The sequence below is a fragment of the Sitophilus oryzae genome, unplaced genomic scaffold, assembly GCF_002938485.1.
Source record: "Sitophilus oryzae breed Bouriz unplaced genomic scaffold, Soryzae_2.0 scaffold_866_pilon_pilon, whole genome shotgun sequence".
NCBI classification, from domain to species: domain Eukaryota; kingdom Metazoa; phylum Arthropoda; class Insecta; order Coleoptera; family Curculionidae; genus Sitophilus; species Sitophilus oryzae.
This window is the reverse complement of record NW_022147490.1, coordinates 810,188-830,367: the sequence shown is the minus strand read 5'-3', so window position 1 is coordinate 830,367 and position 20,180 is coordinate 810,188. Positions and strand designations below refer to the sequence as shown.

General features: G+C 35.5%; 1 protein-coding gene across 1 annotated transcript; it reads left to right on the top strand.

Moving 5' to 3' along the window:
• Positions 1–19,042: 19,042 nt before the first annotated feature.
• LOC115890479 lies at positions 19,043–19,768 on the top strand. The gene is made up of 2 exons (XM_030910718.1): positions 19,043–19,296; positions 19,387–19,768. The coding sequence occupies exons 1-2, from the start codon at positions 19,043–19,045 to the stop codon at positions 19,766–19,768; spliced, it is 636 nt and encodes a 211-aa protein (XP_030766578.1).
• Positions 19,769–20,180: the final 412 nt, after the last annotated feature.

Below are 20,180 nucleotides of genomic sequence, written 5' to 3'. Positions count from 1 at the left end.
AAAAACCTAAAGTATAGAAAATACAATTTGACACCCCTCGTGATTATCTAGTAACTAACCCAACCCAGTATACATTTGTTACAAGTAAATCTTGTATTATTGGCCCCAATAATAAACTTTTTATTGATTAATAAGCAGCGCTGTAATCATAGAAAAAAATACGTTTATTATGTGGTGGTACCATATTATCGATGAGTACCTAACCCAGAAACGAGGCATTGCCGTCGTCCGCGTCGCCTCCACGTATAGTCCCGGCCGTAGTCAGGTGTGTGACAGTGACCAAGAACTCCAAAAGCAAGCCCCCTCGCCGGTGCCCCTGAGGGCCGCCCAATGGGTCAACGTACCGCGCCGCGGGTACCGTTAGACGCGGTACGAGCGCGCGCCGCTGCCTCGGCTCGTTTGTCGCTTAAGTAGCCCGATAACTTTAGACTTTTTCAACAACAAAAAATAGTAACAATTTGACATTAGTTGATATCAATGTGATCGGTTTTAGAAGGGATAATCAGACACACGAAATTCTACGAAGAATAGGTTTGTCGTGGGCAGCATTCCGCAAACTAAAGCATATACTGAGATCTGATCTTCCAATATGTTTAAAAAGAAAGGTCTTTAACCAGTGTGTCTTGCCTGTCCTCGCGTATGGAGCTGAAACACTAACTTTGACAAAAAAGAACATATATAGAATACAGGTCATGTAACGGAAAATGGAAAGGTCCATGTTGGGAGTTACACTTAGAGATAAAATACCCAATCATACCATACGAAATCGAACAGGAGTAAGAGATGCGTTGATATCTGTCTTATATCTTAAACGGAATTGGGCAGGACGTGTGGCTAGGATAACAGATGGACGATGGACAAAGAGACTTGTGTAATGGAGACCAAGACACGAGGCCTATAGAAGCAGAGGACGACCTCCTAGTCGATGGACAGCGATGATATTCAAAGAGTGGCTGCACTGATAAAAAAGATAGACTTGAACTAAAGTCGTTATCGTTCTTGAAAAAAAAAATTAGTGGCAAGAGACTTTATTTTAGCGTAAAAGAAAATATTTTGCCTGAAGAAAAACTTTCTTAACTCAAGAAAACTGGTTCTCTTGAAAAATTCGAAAATTTCTCTTGAATCTATTTTCATTGAACCAAGTGCAAGTTACTTTGTTTTAAGATAATAAGAAAAATACGCTAGGAAGTACTTCGTTCAAGAAACATGGCCATTTTTCCAATAGCTAAATACTCTTTTGATGAAAAATAATAACGACACGCAAAAACGATGACGAAGGACGGTATATACAATCAGTTGGCAGTCCGATCAGTCGTACGTCGCATTTCATAGGTCGCACATCATAGTACGCACGGGTTTTGTTGCTTGGAATTTTCCACTTGGAATTTTGCTTAATTTGCTTTTTAAACGCTTATCGTATAACAAGTTAGTGATCGTTATTAACATGCATTTGTCATTTTGTATGGACAAATTTTAGGATATATGGATTCTTTAAAGGAGTTTCTGAAAAAATGGAAATTAGAGCATTTATTTACTATATTTGAAGGTAAGAGACATTTACCTAATGCACCTATTTAGATAATGCATGCGTGACTATAGATAGAATAAGAATATATAGGTATCGATTTTTTTATGCAAATAATTACAAAAATTTTAGAATTTCAAGTCGTCGTATTAAAAAATTCAAAATGTGACCAAAGCTTATAACTTTAATAATTTATTTGCTTTACTTTTTTTTTGTAATTTGTAGAATGATGAACCACCCCAAAAAATACCAAGGAGTGAAGAAGCAGAAATAACTACTATCGAGGAAAATCATATCACTTTATTTAATACAGACCAAAAAAACCTAAATTTATCAGAAAATAATATACCTCGTAATATACCTGTATATGATGTATAGACTTCTCTTAGATCAAAATAAATTTTAGTTGAGTCAATAGTATTCGCTATTGCTTTAAGACAAGGCTTTAAGAAAAGTGTCTCTTTAATCAAGAAATGTCCCTTTTCAATCAAGAATTTTTGCATGAATCAAAGAGACTATTGTTCTTGTAGCAAGAACTTCTTTGCATATTCATTTTGGATCAAGAGTGAAATACTTTGGACAGATAGATTCTTCTATTCTCTAAAGTAATTTTTTAAAGCTTATGAAAAGATAGTTAATGCTTTGGGCAAAGAAACGTCGCTCTTGGCCCTATTGAAAAGCGCCAATCTTTTGAGTCAAAGTCATATTCATTTCGACTGAGTAGTTTTTTTCAGTGTGGGAACTGGATTCAAGTGGCACACAATAGAAAGAAATGGCTAGAGTTGAGGAAGGTATTTGTTCAGCAGTGGACGGAATAAGCTAAATGATGATGATGATATCAATGTTCTCAACGATCTGGCAATTGATGTGTTTACACAGCTTTTCCAACAATGTTTTTTTCTCTAATGCCGTGCAAAATAAGGAGTTTAAAAGAGTTTAAAAGACGCAGAGAAAAAAAAATCATAAAAATTGACAATTGTAGATTGTATTGTAGGGGGTAAGTTGATCACCGTAACCTTATAGATCTATTGCGTTCCCCTTTTTTGAGTTATAACTCATCATACAGTCTCAGGGCTTTAATAAAATCCAGTATCTGAGACGGTTTTACAGAGGTTAGTTCTCCATCTCCGATATCAGTCGTACCAAAGCTTGTAGCACGAATGGTTGTCGTCTCGACGCACTCAGTGATGAAGTTTTTTGGTGTTTCCCCATTTTTCCCACAGAATCTTGATGGATTTTATGGAAGTTACTCCTTTATTTTAAATGGAATGCCCAGTATATTTTTCCGGTGTTCAATGGGGAATTTATATATCTTCAAAATATTATTAAGGTTGCCTACCCCTCAATCAAATATTTTCCTAGATATTTTAATTTTTATGATTTTGCTGCAGTAGATCTTTATTATTTGAAAAAATCTAGGGTGGCTGTGTGATATACCTTTTGTTGCTCTAACAAAAATTAAAGATTGTAGAGTAAAATACTCAACGGTAATAAAGAGATACACGTTTAAAACATATTTTAATTATTACAGAATTAAAACTAGATATAAACCTATAATGATGTGATAAAAATTAGCTAGATGAAATCAAATGCTCAAAATGCTTCCTTTCCTGTTAACTGCATAAAATTATTGTCTTTTCAAAAGGATATTTTCATTTTAAAAGACATATGTGGAGTTCTACCAAAGTTCTACCTCGAAAAGCAGCTACAATAATTTCTCTCATGTTGTTGACAATAGTTGGTCGAGTTTTGTAAACACTGTCTTTAACATATCCCCATAAAAAACAGACTAGATAAAATCAAGAGCATTTAAGTATTCTATATTCACCGACTAATAGAATCATATCAATTCTTTCTGATGTAGGATAAGTTTGCATTTTCGGTAAATTTCTGAGAATTTTTTTTGTTTTAACTGACACAAAATGATAACTAGTTGTTAAAGTTGGACTAATTAGACAGCTATGTTGAAGTAACGCCAGACATATCACAACCACCTAGATTTTATCAAATAATAAGGATCTGCTCAGATCAAATCATGTAAAGGAAAATATCTAGGAAAATATTTGTTTGAGGGGTAGGCAACCTTAATAGTATTTTGAAGAAACATTAATTCTCCATTGAATATCGGAATAATATACTGGCTGTTCCATTTAAAATAAAAGAGTAACTTGCTTTTAAAAGTGATCAATGTTCAATATTAATTTTGTCTCACCCTATATAACTTTTTGGATCAATTTCTAATTTGATTTAAAGTACAATAGTTAGTTTAACTACATTTTAGGCTATACCGGGTAAATTCCAATTTAGGTAGCTTTTATTGTAATTGGATGACATCCAGAAAAAGTCGTCTCTGTGGATTAGTCGTATTGTAACTTCAATCTACTGAGGTGTTCATTGAGGAGGCAGTGTCCTGTGAAGAAAAAAAAACTGTGACAATCTGAAGATTGTTCTTACTTTAATCTAGGAAAATCTTTGATTTTTCTCGGTCGTAAGTCCTGAGAAATTTGTTCGAATATCTTAGATCGTTGGTGGATTCCTACTCCAGGTTACGGATGGAGTCTTCTATGCTTTTCAGTTTTGCTTTTAGTTGGTTTCCACTTGGGAAGCAGTGGTCATCTCAGATACCCGCATCGATCTTATTCTTAAAATATATTCGAGACCGTGCCTTGAAGTTTTATTAGAAAATTCGTACTAACCCCAATGCTACCCTAAACGAAATGTTTTTCGCAACTCAACTATTTTTTGAAGTGTAACTTTTTTACGCGCAATAGGAGTAAATATTCAAGGCCATGACACGACACGGCCTTGACAGACGAGCTAGCTAGAAAAAAAGTGGTAAGTCATTGAGGAAATTGAGATGGGTTTTGGAGGCATCGTCATTTTTGTCAGTTTTTGGCCCTATGTCGAAGAGGTCCATGTTTTCATATTTTGACAACGTTTCGTACAAAAATCCATCATCAATGAATCAAATCAAAAAATCGTCCGATTTAAATGTCGATAGATTGGACCAAGACCAACTTGACCGTGTACGACACGTGTCACTGTGACAGTTTTGACGTAAGAAACGTCAAAAGTTGATGTCGTCCGATCGCGTCCAAATTTGGTGGGTAGGCTATGTGAGCAACGGTGCATACAATCCCACCCTGCAAAGATAGATACGACGTTTCGTTTAGATCTTCATCAGGGCGGAACTATGGATTTGATATTGAAGAAACTTGTGTGTCGATTTCGGCTTAATTGGGGACGAGCTACAGGATGACGCCCTCGACGTTTCGAACCGATGAGTAGTATAGCTAGCGGGATACTGGATCAATTTTTGCTCGATGGCATGTTTTCCATCAGCATCGATCCATGAGCCGAAGAAGTATTGACCTTGATTAATTTGAAGGTTATTTCTAAAGCAATAATGTTTGTGTCTTTTAAACGTTATCACACACACAACAACAACATGGCATTTTCCTAAATTTTAAGGAAATTTCTCGTCTATAGCACCCCAACCTATGTAACTCTTATAACATGGCATATATGCAAACTCCCTAAATCTACTAATTTAGATCTGGCAAAGCAGCATTTGCAGTACCCTCCTGCTTACCCTTAAAAACCTACCCTCACCCACCCTCAACAATTACATTAAGGCCCTTTTCAACAGCCTCCGGTAAATTTACAAGAACTAACCACACAAACATTATTTCTTTAGAAATAACCTTCAAATTAATCAAGGTCAATAATTCTTCGGCTCATGGATCGATGCTGATGGAAAACATGCCATCGAGCAAAAATTGATCCAGTATCCCGCTAGCTGTACTACTCCGATGCCTCTAAATAGACGAAATCAGCAGGATTTTTCTTAATTACGGCACGTGGATAGAGATACCCGAATGGAGTCCTCACACGGGCAGACAGACGGATGGAAGTAAGAAGAAGTTTTACTTCAAATATGTGCACATAGTGCATACACAATTTTTTTAATTATTTCCTCAAATTTCGTCTAAAAAAAAAAGTTACTGAGCTAGTATTACAGGAATTGCAGGAACCTACGCAAGACTCATTTCGTCATCAAAAGTTTGAACCCTCTATTTTTTCCTATTCTTCCTCCGATTTTGATCGAAAGTTATCGGGCTAATGTTGGCAGGAATTGCAGGAACCGAGAACGGTAATGCAGGCCCTGGAACGGCGATCGACGACGGACGGCTCTAATGGCGGTACTATTACGAGATGGTCGAGGATTCTGAATTATAGGTTGGGAGTACTTCCATATCTATAATATATGGGATTTGCTCGTGGTCGTTCCTGCGCGATCGGTTTCCTGAAAAGTTATTACTCCTCGGTATAAATCGTGGGGTCAGAAAGCAATATTAGGTTTTTATCTTGAAAATGTACCTACAAATTTCCATCATAATACGTTTATCAGTACTAACTATTTATTTAGTACTATAACTTTTACATCATTATATTGCTATTATTTCTGTCTTTATTATCTATCTCTACAGGGTTGTTCACCACATACGACACGAAGTATTGTGGCTAAACGATTAGATTTTTACAAATTGCAAGTTTTGGGTTCGTTGAGGCACTATTATAGAGCTACAATTTAAAAATATTTTTGCTAAGATACAGAGTGTTCCAAATATTACAGTTGGGGGTTGGTTTAAAAAAATACAACTTTGATGTTTTTATTCGTTTGAGACACTCTGTATCTTGTAAAAATATTTTTAAATTGTATATCTAATAGTCCTTCAACGAACCCAAAACTTACAATTTGCAAAAATCTAATCGTTTAACTACAATACCCCGTCGTGTCGTATGTGGTGAACAACCGTGTATTATTGTGTCTATAAATTATTAGTGTGTCTATAAATTTGTCTTCTAAAAGCATATAAATATTCTTGTTCAATTATGCTATTTTATCTCATGCCACTCTATTCTATCTCATAAAACTAGTGTATCTCATGAAACTTTAAGATGTTAACCATTTTTAAGATTAAGTTCATAAACATAAAAAAATTCAACGAAAAATCCTTTAAAACTAAAAGAATTTGGACTTCTATTGTCCTTATTTATTTTTACTTACACATCGTTTCAGTCAGATGTGTCAATGACTATAATGTATTCATTATTTCTATTCCAAATTAGTGATGTGTCGGTATTTATACCGCTGTCGGTAAAATACTGCTCCAAAACGCGATTTTGGAGCGGTATTTTTCTGTAACGTTCGTCGTGTCGCGCTCCACATCGAATCGGGAACCTGTTACTGAAGAACGACAATCATAATAACGATGAAACTATAAATTATTTATAATTTGCAAATAAATTATTTATAATCGCTCTTGAAGTTAGCTCTAACCGCAGTAACCGCATAGCGACGTGTTTCGCTTCAGCCGTCGCGCTCCTAGGGTCGCGATTTTGAAGGTCGCGAACAGTAGTAACTGAACTACGTAAAGACGCTTGACCTCGATCGCGACATGTTCCGTTCCAGCCGTCGCACTACTAGAGTCGCGTGTTCGTCTGTCACGAAAAGATGTAACTGGTAACGACAACTACCGCGACGTGTTTCGCTCCAGTGCCAATGGTCGCGCGACTGCTGGAGCGCTCGTAGGGTCGAATTTTCGTCTGTCGCGCTTTAGTCGGTCGCTGTTGGTGTAGGTATCTCGAATAATGATTCCAATTATGTTACTTTTTATTGTTGAAGCTAAACTATTTCTAAAGTTAACAGATTTTAAGAAAAAAAGATAGAAAAATATAATTATCTTACAAATCTATGTATTTTAATTTAAATTCTGACGGTTATAACGTGTATCAGATGAATATAAATCTAAATATTATTGGCAACAATATAAAACTTCTAAAAAGATATTTTTCAGTCTGAAGAAAAGATGGCGAATGAAAAGTATTGAATACCAATAAATTATATTATTTTATATTTTTAATTTAAGTTTTATTTTCAAAATTAAAATCTAACATAACTAGATTCTTTTAGCCATCTACATGTTTATTGTTTACAAATTTGGGGAGGTTAGTGAATTGTTATTTTTTATGAATTTGCACGGACACAGAGATAACGGCAGGGATAGGAGTAGGTAGGTGGAACGGTGACTATTGTAACGCGACTAATGTGAAACCGCCCAAATCACTATTCCAAATATCTGGAGAACGGTTGCTCTTAGCGATTTTAACAAAGACACCTTTGCTTAAAAAGGGCGGGAATGTGTCTTTTTCTCTCGGTAATCTAATACAGGTATGGACGAAATGTTGCTACTATTCAAAACTGTAAAAACATGTAGAATGTTTGGGAGGAGAGCTAATCACCGCGACCTTAAAGATCTATTGTGTAGCGTTTTTTTATAACAACTACCACTGCGAACGGCAGCTTTTCATCGGAGAGCAGTCGTGGATAAGGTATTTCACTGGAAAGAAAATTAATTAATAACAATAAACAAAAGAAATAGATATTGGGCGCAAGGCATGTACAGAGAAAGAAAACACAGTTGTATATTACTTAAAACTAATGGCTATATTTATTCATGATGAATTCTGATGGTAAATAGCATTGTACAATTTTAATAATTATTATAGTGGTTAAATACTATTACAAGGCGCAATGTAATGAAACCTAAGATCTAAATCATATTTTAAATATTAAATTGACATGAATGTTCTTAACAATCTAACCACTAAACATAGTCTGTACGATATTACTTAAGATGTATGTTACTGTTTAAGACTGAAAATGTTTTAGATGTTAAATGTAAAACTAGAACTTAAATCTACACTTAGCTGTTCTTTATGTAATCTTGCTTCAAACAGTAACAGCGTGAGGTGGGCTTGCATCTCTGTACTGTCTGTCGGCGATCCTGTTGGCCAAAACAACAAAAGGGGCCAGAATGAGGACACCATGAATCACGACAGCCGTAGCTACTGACTAGGCTTAGAAATGGGAGCGAAGCAGCATGGGGCTTACGCTGTATCCATACTGTGACAATATGGGGACACTACCCGTACCTTGGAACACTACCAGGCCTTGGATAATGTCCGAAACTTGGACCATAACCTTGGACACAGTCCGTCCATAAGATAACGGTACAGGGGAACACTACCCGTACCTTGGATACTACTAGGACCTTGGATAATGCCCGTACCTTGTAAATAGTCCGTACCTTGGACCCTAAAAATATGAAACTCTTGTTTAAAACCAAACAAGGTCTAATAAACAAAATAAACCTACCTCGAATTACTTCCGAGGGCTCAATACTAAACAAAGAAACTGTCCTTTCTTCCATGTAACATTCTGGAGGACAAAAGAAAAGGGACGCCAACGTGCCAGCAAAATACAAATACAAGTTAAGTTGGGACATCCAAAACTCTACTCTAAAAATATGCAGTAATAATATCGAATCTAAAAGGATAATATCTCATCTTTACCTGTTGCTTTGAAATAGCAGCTGATTCAGATTATACAGCAAGATTTAAATAATCACCATTTCTAAAAGCCGGGATGGTTAGGTTAGGCTACAGAGCGCTAAAAGCAAAAGTCAGTCGATAGCACAGAGAGTTGACAGAAGCGATGTTGACAGCGCCTCCACAGAGCGATAACAGGGTTGTGTCAAACGATAACAGGGTTGTGGACTAGAGAACGTAAAAATTCGTCAAATAAATTATCCGGCCGGAACGATAGGGAATCCGGTGATGATACGCCAGACATCATATATCATAATCAAAGACATGTAACGAACTAAAAACGTTACAATTGTGTTCCCCGTTCTTGAGTTATAACGAGTTATAACTCATCATACAGTCTCAGGACTTTGACAAAAGCCAATATCTGAAACGGTTTTATAGAGGTTAGTTTTCCACAGGTCCGATATCAGTCGTACCCAAGTTAATGGCACTAATGGTTGTCGTCTCGGCGCACTCAGTGATGAGGTGTTCTGGTGTTTCCCCATTTCCCCTACTGAATCTGCATTCGCCGTTGTTTCTTAGCTTGAATCTACCGAGGTGTTCATTGAGGACACAGTGTACTGTTAAAAAACCTGTGACAATCCGAAGATTGTTGTTAATTAGATCATGGAAAATCCGTGATTTTTCTCGGTCATAAGTCCTGAGAAACTTCTTCGAGTGTCCTATACCGTTGGAGAATTCCCATTCCAGGTTATGGATGGAGTCTTCCAAGTTCTTGAGTTTTGCTTTGAGTTGGTTTCCACTTGGGAAGCAGAACTATTCTTGTGGAGTGTGGAGTGTTCGCTCTTTTTCTAGCCAGATCATTTTTACTTTCTCATGATGAAAGAAAAAATGTATGCTAAAGAATATTCACATAATATGCTTTTTTGCAAGAGCAACATTTATGAGTAAGTGTAATTCATTATTACTTTAAAAAACGATATAAAACGAACAAAGGATAAAAATGTCTTTTATAAGAATCCTGTTATGTTACTTGTTAAAGGGTATTAAGGAAAACTATACGTACTATAATTTTATTAAAGCAAAAAATCTTCCCCCACAACCGTAGCTACGATAAAACACAATATTATTGGTACTGATGCGCTTGGCTTATTATTTATTGCAGCAACGACTCAACAACCAGGAACGGCGACACTCTAATAGTGGTACTATTACGAGTCGATCCGAGGCTCTAAATTATCAGTTAAGATACTTCAGTATTTATTATATATCGACGTTAGGTATACACGTTTTCTTCGGTAGGTACCCCGTAGTACATAAATTTAAATAACTCACGATATGGCGTATAGAAACAGTACTCTCTGATATTTATAGTTAGTATAACTTGAAGTAATTAGTACTCATGCTGTATGACCATCTGTATGACGCTGCAGGTTCAGAGAAAAATAATAAACATTTAGTAGGATGTACGGATCACTAGATAGATCACAAAAATAAGAGAAGCAAAAGAGGTCTTCTACAAAAGAAAATGCGACGAAATAGAAGCCCTTCAAGAAAAGCATGACAGCTTCAATGTCCACAAGAAAGTAAAAGAACTGGCAGGATTACAGAAAAAACACAACCGTCAATACTCACTGACCAGAATGGCAAAATCATTATGGAAATGGAAGAAAAACTAAGAACGTGGAAGAATTACATAATAGATTGTTCGATGATGAGAGAGATATAAACAGAATAGTAACAGAACAAGAAAACAGCGGACCGGAAATAACTAAAGAAGAGGTCATCCATGCTATAAAAATCACAAAAGATGGAAAAGCCGCAAGGCCTGATGAGTTACCCTCTGAAATTCTCAAGTTGATAGAAGAGGAAAATATACACAGATCTGTTCAACACCATATACAGAACAGGTATTATACCCAGGGAATGGTTGCTATCAGCGTTCGTCACTATCCCGAAAAAACGTAATGCAAGGCAATGCACAGACTTTCGAACAATCCGTCAATGAGTCATACGCTAAAAATACTTCTGAAGGTGATACATCACAGGATTTACAAAACATTAGAACAGGATATCAGCGAGACTCAATTCGGTTTCCGAGATGGCTTAGGCACAAGAGAAGCACTATTTGCTTTGAACGTTCTCGCCCAACGATGTATGGATATGAATCAGGATTATATATGTTTCATTGATTACAACAAAGCCTTCGATAGGGTCCGACAAGAACAACTTATCCAGCTTCTGAAAGAAAAGAACTTAGACACCAGAGATATAAAAATTATTACGAATCTTTATTTTAATCAAAAAGCAGTGGTAAAAATAGAAGGGAATAACACCGAAGAAATAGAAATCCGTCGAGGCGTTAGGCAGGGGTGCGTGCTAATAACATCACCGATGTTATTTAACCTCTATTCAGAGGAAATAATGAAACGAGCATTGGACGATGAAACGAAAGGACTAAAAATTAACGGAGTGCCTATCAACAATATAAGATATGCGGATGATACGATCCTGATGGCTGCCAACCTAAACGATTTACAGATATTAGTAGATAAAGTTAATACATCGAGTGAAGAGCTCGGACTGTCACTAAATGTAAAAAAGACAAAATTTATGATAATATCCAAAACAACACAAAACAATTCACAAATTCATATAAATAACCACACCATAGAAAAAGTTGACAGTTATAAATACTTAGGTACAATTGTAAATAAAAATAACGACTGTTCTGAAGAAATTAAAACTAGAATAGGACAGGCGAGAACAACATTTGTGAAAATGAAAAGAGTGCTCTGTGGCAGCGATCTCAGCTTGGATTTAAAAATCAGAATGGTGCGATGCTATGTTTTGTCGGTGCTGTATTATGGTGTAGAGACTTGGACTCTGAATAAACTTGACATAGGGAAACTAGAGGCATTCGAGATGTGGCTGTACCGTAGAATGCTTAGGGTAAAATGGACCGATAAAGTGACCAACATGGAAATCCTGAAAGGAATAAAAAAGGAAAAAGAAATTATCATAACGGTAAAAAGCGTAAACTTCATACCTTGGACACGTCATGAGAGGAGAAAAGTACCACCTACTCCAACTGATATTACAAGGAAAAATTCAAGGAAAGAGAAGTGTAGGAAGAAGGCGCCACTCATGGATGAGAAACTTACGTGACTGGTTCGGGTGCACCACAAACCAACTCTTTCGGTCGGCTGTGTCACGAATACGTATAGCACTGATGATTGCCAACCTTCCCAACGAAGAAGGCATTTGAAGAAGAAGAAGAACGGATCACTGTATTTTTTTCCTCAATGTTAAAAGAGGCCGTCCTATAGGCTTGGTGCATTTCAGTTGATTTCAAAAAATTCCGACCGCATACGGCAGAAATCAGAAATTTTCGCTATGTATTTCACGCCGTCGAGTCCCGGTGACAGTTCATGTTGGTCACATGAGAAAAATCGAAGATTTTCCTTGATTTAAGTAAGATCAATCTTCGGATTGTCACGAGCGTTTTAACAGGACATTGTCTTCTCAATAAACACACGTATTCGCTTGGTTCAATGGAAAAGTGATCCAAGTCCATATAAAATAATTCTGGATGTTGTTACTCCGAGCATTGCTCGTGCTGGAATAAAGAGAAAAACATGTTTTTATTCTTATTTTTAATATTGTTATTATATTTTTTTAATATTTTTTTATTTATTTCTTATTTTTATTATTATTTTTTTATTAATATTATTAGCATTAGATTATTTTTTACTTAAGAATGGCGATTTGTCTCTGATAAAATGAAACTACACTACTATAGACAGTTCCCTTATGGTTCCACTAGAACCCATTTCCAGAATTTAATTTCTTTGAATTTAAAACTAGTGACACAATAGACATAATCAGACTTCTTTTCTTAGGCAAAAATAAAAGCAATATAGTTTAATTGATATTACTCACCATATCTGCATCGTTTAGATGAGCATTGTTTGACGCACAAGGCAAATTTGTGTAGTAGTCTTGTAGAGATTCATCTACGAACTTTTTCAAAGATTGTAACTGCTCATACATGAGTTTGGGCAAAGGAATTAGATCAGCATAAAGTTGTTGTGGTGCTGAATATATAGTTATTTTTATTCGTTTTGTATGCGTTGATATGTTTACAAACATGAAATATGGACTTGGATCGGTCTTCCGTGAATTCACGTGGACTAAGATCGCTTTTCCAAAGTATTAATATTTTAATCGCTGATTTTAGTGATTTTACCAAATCGCTGATTTTACCAAACCAAGACGATGATAAACAACGAACTTGATGGTCGAACCATGGCTGGATACGAGGTTGTGAGCCAGTTCCACTAGTTAAGTTCCATGATAGCAAACTCTGGAGGACGCGAGGCTGAATTCAGGCGCAGAATGACAATGGTGAGGAATGCAACAACAAAGCTAACTAAGATATGGAAGACTTCAGCAATCACCCGAAAAACTAAATTGCGAACTCCCTCATTTTCCCCATAGCTATGTATGGCTCTGAAACATGGACACTAAAGGAAAGTGATAAGCAAAGAGTAAACGCCTTGGAGATGTGGGTATATCGACGGCTGCTGCGAATACCATGGACGGCTCATCGAACAAACATCTCCATTATCGAAGAACTAAAAATTGAGACACGTCTGGTTACCAAATTAAATCAGTCAATCCTCCGATATTTTGGCCATATTGTCAGGAGTGGGACCTCAATTGAGAGGCTGATGGTGGAGGGGAAGGTAGAGGGAAGACGATCACGTGGAAGTTCACCTAAAAGGTGGGTAGACCAAGTCAAAACCCTAGTGGGCCACAACCTCTCCGAAGCCTCACATATGGCACAGTGTCGAAGAAATCGGTCCGAGGAAGTGAGGATGAGGAACACATGATGTCACCATGCTCTCACGTAAGATAAAGAACTGAAGAGAAGAGAGAGAGAGAGCACCGAGACGACAACCATTCTTGCTACGACTGACCAACTTTGGTACGACTGATGCCGGAGATGGATAACTAACCTCAAAAACCATCTCAGATACTGGGTTTTGTTAAAGATCTGAGATTATATGAGTTATAACTCAATATTGAGTTATAACTCAAAAAAGGGGTACACAATAGAGCTATAAGGTGACGGTGATTATCTTCCTCCCTCCCATGCAATCTGCAATCTACAGTCTACTTAGACGCTCAATGTATGTTTTTTTTGTTAAAACCCTGTATTTATTAAGATTCTCTTTTTATTAAACCGATATTTTTAATTTTAATATATTCTACGAATTTTAGTTTGTTTTGAAGTTATACTAACAGTACCAATACCTTTATCAGATAAAACAATAGCGAGTAAAATTACACAATTATAATAACGCTATCTCTACTGCACTTAACATAACAATCAGTTATTACTGCGGAATCTAAGAATAACAATGTAAGATAAATGTTTTCTTCGTTGAAATGGTGGTACCATTAAGGTAGTTGGAAATTTGCCTCAAATTATCCGTTTATATTGTGAAATAACTATAATGCATTTGTTCATGAATATTTTCTAGCTAGTAATTTCGTACTATTTATATTTTCAGTTGCTGCTGATCAATATTCAGTAAGCGTATCAAAATGCGGATTTCTAGAAGTAATGGCTATATTTATTGCATCGTTGCACTTTAAAATTCGATGTTATTTATATACGACCTTTAGCATCTTGTTATATAATTGTAATAAAAGAGTACAGTTAGTTAATGCCTATAAAAATATAATGGGATTGAATTTATTAAACAATACTTGTCTTTTATTTGTGTAGACTATTATTTAAAGTATTTGTATTTTTACAGATAGATACTATTTATACCGATCTGGTCATCGAAACTGGGTGGTCTCGATTTTAACGTGTACAGGGTGGCGCCTCTCATACGCCACAGAGGCTCCAAGGAGAACAACAGTTTGTATTGAAATGAAATTTTGTGAGCATATGTAGGTTAATTCAGAGCACTTTTTAAAAATATAGAGAGTTCTACAGAGTGTCCCCAAAAAAAGTGAAATATCAAAGTTGTGTTTTTTGCAATGGAACACTCTATATATTAATTGATTTTCGGATTCTGGGAGAAAAATAAACGTGAGTTTTATAAGAAAAGTACATGACTAAAATGTAAGGTTTTTGACATATTTAACATTTTCTAGAAATAAAGAACAATTTTTAAATTACAAAAATTACTAAATTGAAATTACTAAATTGGAATTTATCCGGTATAGCATAATATGTAGCTAAATTAACTATTGTACTTTAAATCAAATTAAAACTTGATCCAAAAAGTCATACAGGGTGCGACAAAATTAATATTGAACATTCGTCACCTTTAAAAGCATGTTACTCTTTTATTTTAAATGGGATACCCAGTATATTATTCCGATATTCAATGGAGAATTCATGTCTCTTCAAAATACTATTAGGGTTGCCTACCCCTCAAACAAAGGTTTTCCTAGATATTTTCATTTATATGAGTTGTTCTGAGTAGATCTTTCTTATTTGATAAAATCTAGGGTGGCTGTGATATGTCTGACGTTACTTCAACATAGCTGTCTAATTAGTCCAACTTAACAACTAGTCATCATTTTGTGTCAGGTAAAACAAAAAAAAGTCTCAGAAATTTGCCGAAAATGCAAACTTATTCTACATCAGAGAGAATTGATATGATTCTATTAGTTGGTGAATGCAGTGTGCAGTCATCATTAATAGAATACTTAAATGCTTTTATTTTTATCTAGTCTGTTTTTTATGGGGATATGTTAAAGACAGTGTTTACAAAACTCAACCAACTATTGTCGACAACATGAGAGAAATTATTGTAGGTGCTTTTTGAGGTAGAACTCCACATATGCCTTTTAAAATGAAAATATTCTTTTGAAAAGACAATCATTTTCCATGAGTCCATTTCACTAGTCCGAAAAGTAGCAAAATAAGCGTTCGGCACTACGTTTTATGTAAAACTGGCTAGGTATTTTTACACAAATGAAGAAGGAAATTAAAGATAAAGGATTATATCCGTATTGTAGCACATTTTTAGACAACTTCTTTATTTTTAAGATTTCGATGGCCAAACATCAACAAAATATTCCTTATGTTTGGACTAAATTTTCTCGAAAATAAAGACATAATTTAAAATTCCGTTACAATACGGAAATATATTGAAGTTTTCTGATTACAGTAATATATTTATAATTTATATGGTTTTGTAACAAATTGCTCGCTATATTATGGCAAATGCTGAAGCTCTACAGATTTTAATCAAGCCTTAATGAAAGCACATTTGGAATTTTGGGTGTGGCTGTATATATTTTTTTCCTCAGTAGTTTTATACTGGTACGAACGAAAAGTTATTACTATTCAAAACAGGTAAAACACTTGTAGATGGCGCCCCCTACAAATAGGAGTCATATTGACATCAAAATCAAATTCCTTATGTCAAAATACATACTCCCAGATACTAATTTTCATCCAAATATTGACGTTACTTCATAAATTATTGGTAAAAAATCGAAATAAAGAAATTTCTACACCCTGTATCTCCGAAAGTAAGCATTTTAGGACATATTACATTTATACGAACTTTTTGTATCTGCAGAATATACTGCCGAAGTTTCCGGAATATAGTTCGGACCCATCTGTATATAAGCCGCCATCTTGAGTTCTTGGAATAATCGAAATTTGAGACAAAAATTAAATTCTTAATGGTCATTTCTCTTCAAAAAATCAAAATTGTCTAAATCAGACTAATAGTTCTAAAACAAAATCAAATGTCCATATTTCCGTATACATCGATCCACTGTGTGGCGTGGTGAAAAAAAAAATTGGCGCCGGGAGGCACGTATAGCCGTTTAGTATTATCCATACTAAAATATGTTAATAAAAAGTAGGTAGGCAGTTCTTTTAGTTTCAAAGTAAAGGAATTTTTCCAATTTTTTTTATCTCAAAAACTGGGACTTTGACTGATTTTGATATTATTACAAATTTTGTTGCAAATATTATTCCTAATCTTAAAATTGAAAACCGCGTTTCGCTGGCTACAGTAATTTTGGAGTTACGATTTTTTTAAATTTCTAACCCCCTCCCATACCCCCTTATCAACCCCCCACCCTCACCAAAAACTAATTGCCAGATTCTCGGGTGTCACAGTACTTTTGTGCCAAATTTGGTTAAAATCGGTTTAGCGGTTTTTGAGTTATCGTGTTACAGACAGACGGACAGACAGACAGACACCATGAAAGTATTTTGTATTTAGGTCATTTATGACCCAAATAACTCATTTTGAGTGAAATTAAATAAAAAAAAAATTGTCGATCTTAATAACAGTACTTTTGTGCTAATAAGAGAATTGACAGGAATAAATATCCAAACTCTGCTCAGAACAGCAGAAATACGAGAAAAATTCGCCGTAGTTATCTGCGTTGAAAAGAGGCATCTGAAGAAGATATTTCGAATTTATAAACTGTATCCTGTTTTTAAAACTAAAAAATAGTAACAAAGCAATAAAACATATATTTTGAAAGTTGAAATAAAAAGTGTTTTAATGTAATGTGTTTAAAGTGTATACAAAATTTCGAAAGCTACTCTACCACACTCTACTCTATAAGTGTTTTCCAAATATGTATTATAATAATCGAATATAAAAGTGAAACCCAAAGGAAAAATGCCACATGATGTAAAACCTATTCTGAATATCATGATTTACGAGAATATAATAAAGGACCTAAAATGTTCGGGCAGGTAAAATAATTATCTATTGATAGATCGATGAGCCCTATAAAGTATCCCTTTCACTTTATGGGAGGTAGGATTTCTATTATAAAACTTTTTTCTCATCCGAACAACACATGCTCCAGAGTATGGTTCCTTCCGGTAGACTTTTAGAAAAACCTAATTTTAAACTTCCGATAAAGCGATTTCTTAGATTAGAGTTTGGTTGGTAAAAAGTCTGTGAAAATTTCTATTTTTACAGAGTCGTATTGATTTTTTTATATTTATGTAGTTAATTTCTTTTTGAATTAGATTTCTTACAGATCTATAAGCTTTTGAAAATATTATAAAATATAAAAGTTATAGTGTAGTTACAATAGCATTAAAAAATCTTGAAACTACTGACTTTTCGAAATTTTGGAGGTATTAATTAGGGGAATTTCGCTTAAAATGACATATGCGGGTAAAATGACATACTGCCCAAATTCAAATTTCCCGCGATGTTACTGGTGATGTTCTATCTCTACTTCTTCCTGACATGAGCGTCACGTGACACACTTAATACGGGATGTCAATCAGATGGCTTATAGCTTTTAGACGAGTATATGTGTTTTGAGTCAGAAGCAGTTTTTTAGTACGAGTTTCGTTTTTCGTATTTTCAAGTTAATCGTAATTTTTTTTGGAAGTTATTATTACAAGGTAGGTAAGTTCCATCCGTTATCTTGAATTTCCAATGCTAATGAATCTAATAATTATATTTTGTGAAAAGTTAGAACAATTAAATGCTGCCAATGTATTTATGGGTAATATGACATAGGGCTTATCAGTTTAAAATGACATAGTATGTCATTTTAAGCTTATTTTTTTATTTCCAGAGATGGTGGGAAACTACTCACGACATGAAAGAAGCGATTCAGTCCATCGAACGAGGGGAAATAGGTTGGTTAGTTGCGGCCAAAAGATTTAATGTCCCTCAAGCCACTTTGAGACGTAGGTGCCGGAACGTAAATAAACGTATTAAGGGATCAGATAAAGGTCTTGGAAGATGGGGCACTACTTTTCCGCCTGAAAAGGAAGAAGAATTATTGAATTACATAAAAAAGTCGAAGAACAATTTTATGGTTTAACAACTACTGAACTCCGTCATTTAGCTTATGAATTTGCAGAGCAGAATCATTTACCACACCGTTTCCATAAAGAGAATAAAATGGCTGGATGGGATTGGCTTTATGGGTTCCGGAAGAGAAATTCTGACATATCGCTTAGACAGCCGGAAGCTACGTCAGTAGCCCGGGCTTCGGCGTTTAACAGAGTGCAAGTAAAAAAGTTGCTCGACATTTTAGAAAATATTAATAAGGGATAATGAAATTCCACCAGAAAGGATATACTATAATATGGATGAGTCAGGACTATCAATCGTGCAAAGACCATCTAAAAGTTTTGCCACGAAAGGACGGAAACAGGTTGGAACAATCACCAGTGCTGAGCATGGTGCTCATACAACTGTTGTGTATTGTATGAACACAATAGGCTCATTCATTCCCCCCGCAATGATATTTGCAAGAAAAAATTCAAAGCCAGATTTGACGGATCATGCACCTGCCGGGACTCTTCAACTATGTCAAGAATCCGGCTGGATGACTGGAATGTTATTTGAAAAATAGTTATCGCACTTCGTAAAATATTCCAATGTATCCGTGGATAGAAAAGTTCTGCTAATCCTTGATGGTCATTCTAGCCATAAATATCTACCAGCTCTGGAATATGCGAAGAGACATGGTGTTGTTTTGCTATGCACACCACCTCACTGTACTCACCGTATCCAGCCTTTAGACGTAAGTTTTTTTGGACCTTTATCAAACTACTATAATCAAGCAATTACCAAATGGATAAAGACAAATCCGGCCAGAACAGTGACGGCGTTTCAAGTTGGGCAACTATTTTCGGAAGCCTATGAAAAAGCGGCTGTTATGGGCAATGCAGTTAGTGGCTTTAAAACCACCGGCATTTACTCTCCAAATCCAGACATTTTTCCGGAATGGATGTTCTCTCCTTCTGATGTCACGAACCTGGTCTTAGAAGAACCATCAGATCAATCTGATCTCACTGAACCTGAATGAACCAGGAACATGTTTGCAAAACCAAATTGAAAAGCATCGATTAGAAATGGATACTTTTCAACAATCGACAAACTCAGAACAAGAAACAGAATACCAGATAGTAAGGCTAGAAGAGAAGAGATAAAGGCCACTCCAAAAGCCGTGGAAATAAAAAACAAAAGAAAGGGAAGAAGTCAAGGTCCGTTGGTTTTAACTTCAACACCAAATTTAGATGAAAAGAGAAGGCAGAAAAACAAAAAATACCGACGAAAAAATTTAGGTCTAAGAGACAAAAGGTGTCGCTCGATATAATGAATCGTTTTCAAGACACAGAAAATGAAGAAAATCACGATCCTTTTTTCACTACTAGCGTCGACAACGATGAGGTTGCTTGCATCTACTGCAATGACCTTGATTCGCGATCCAAACCTAT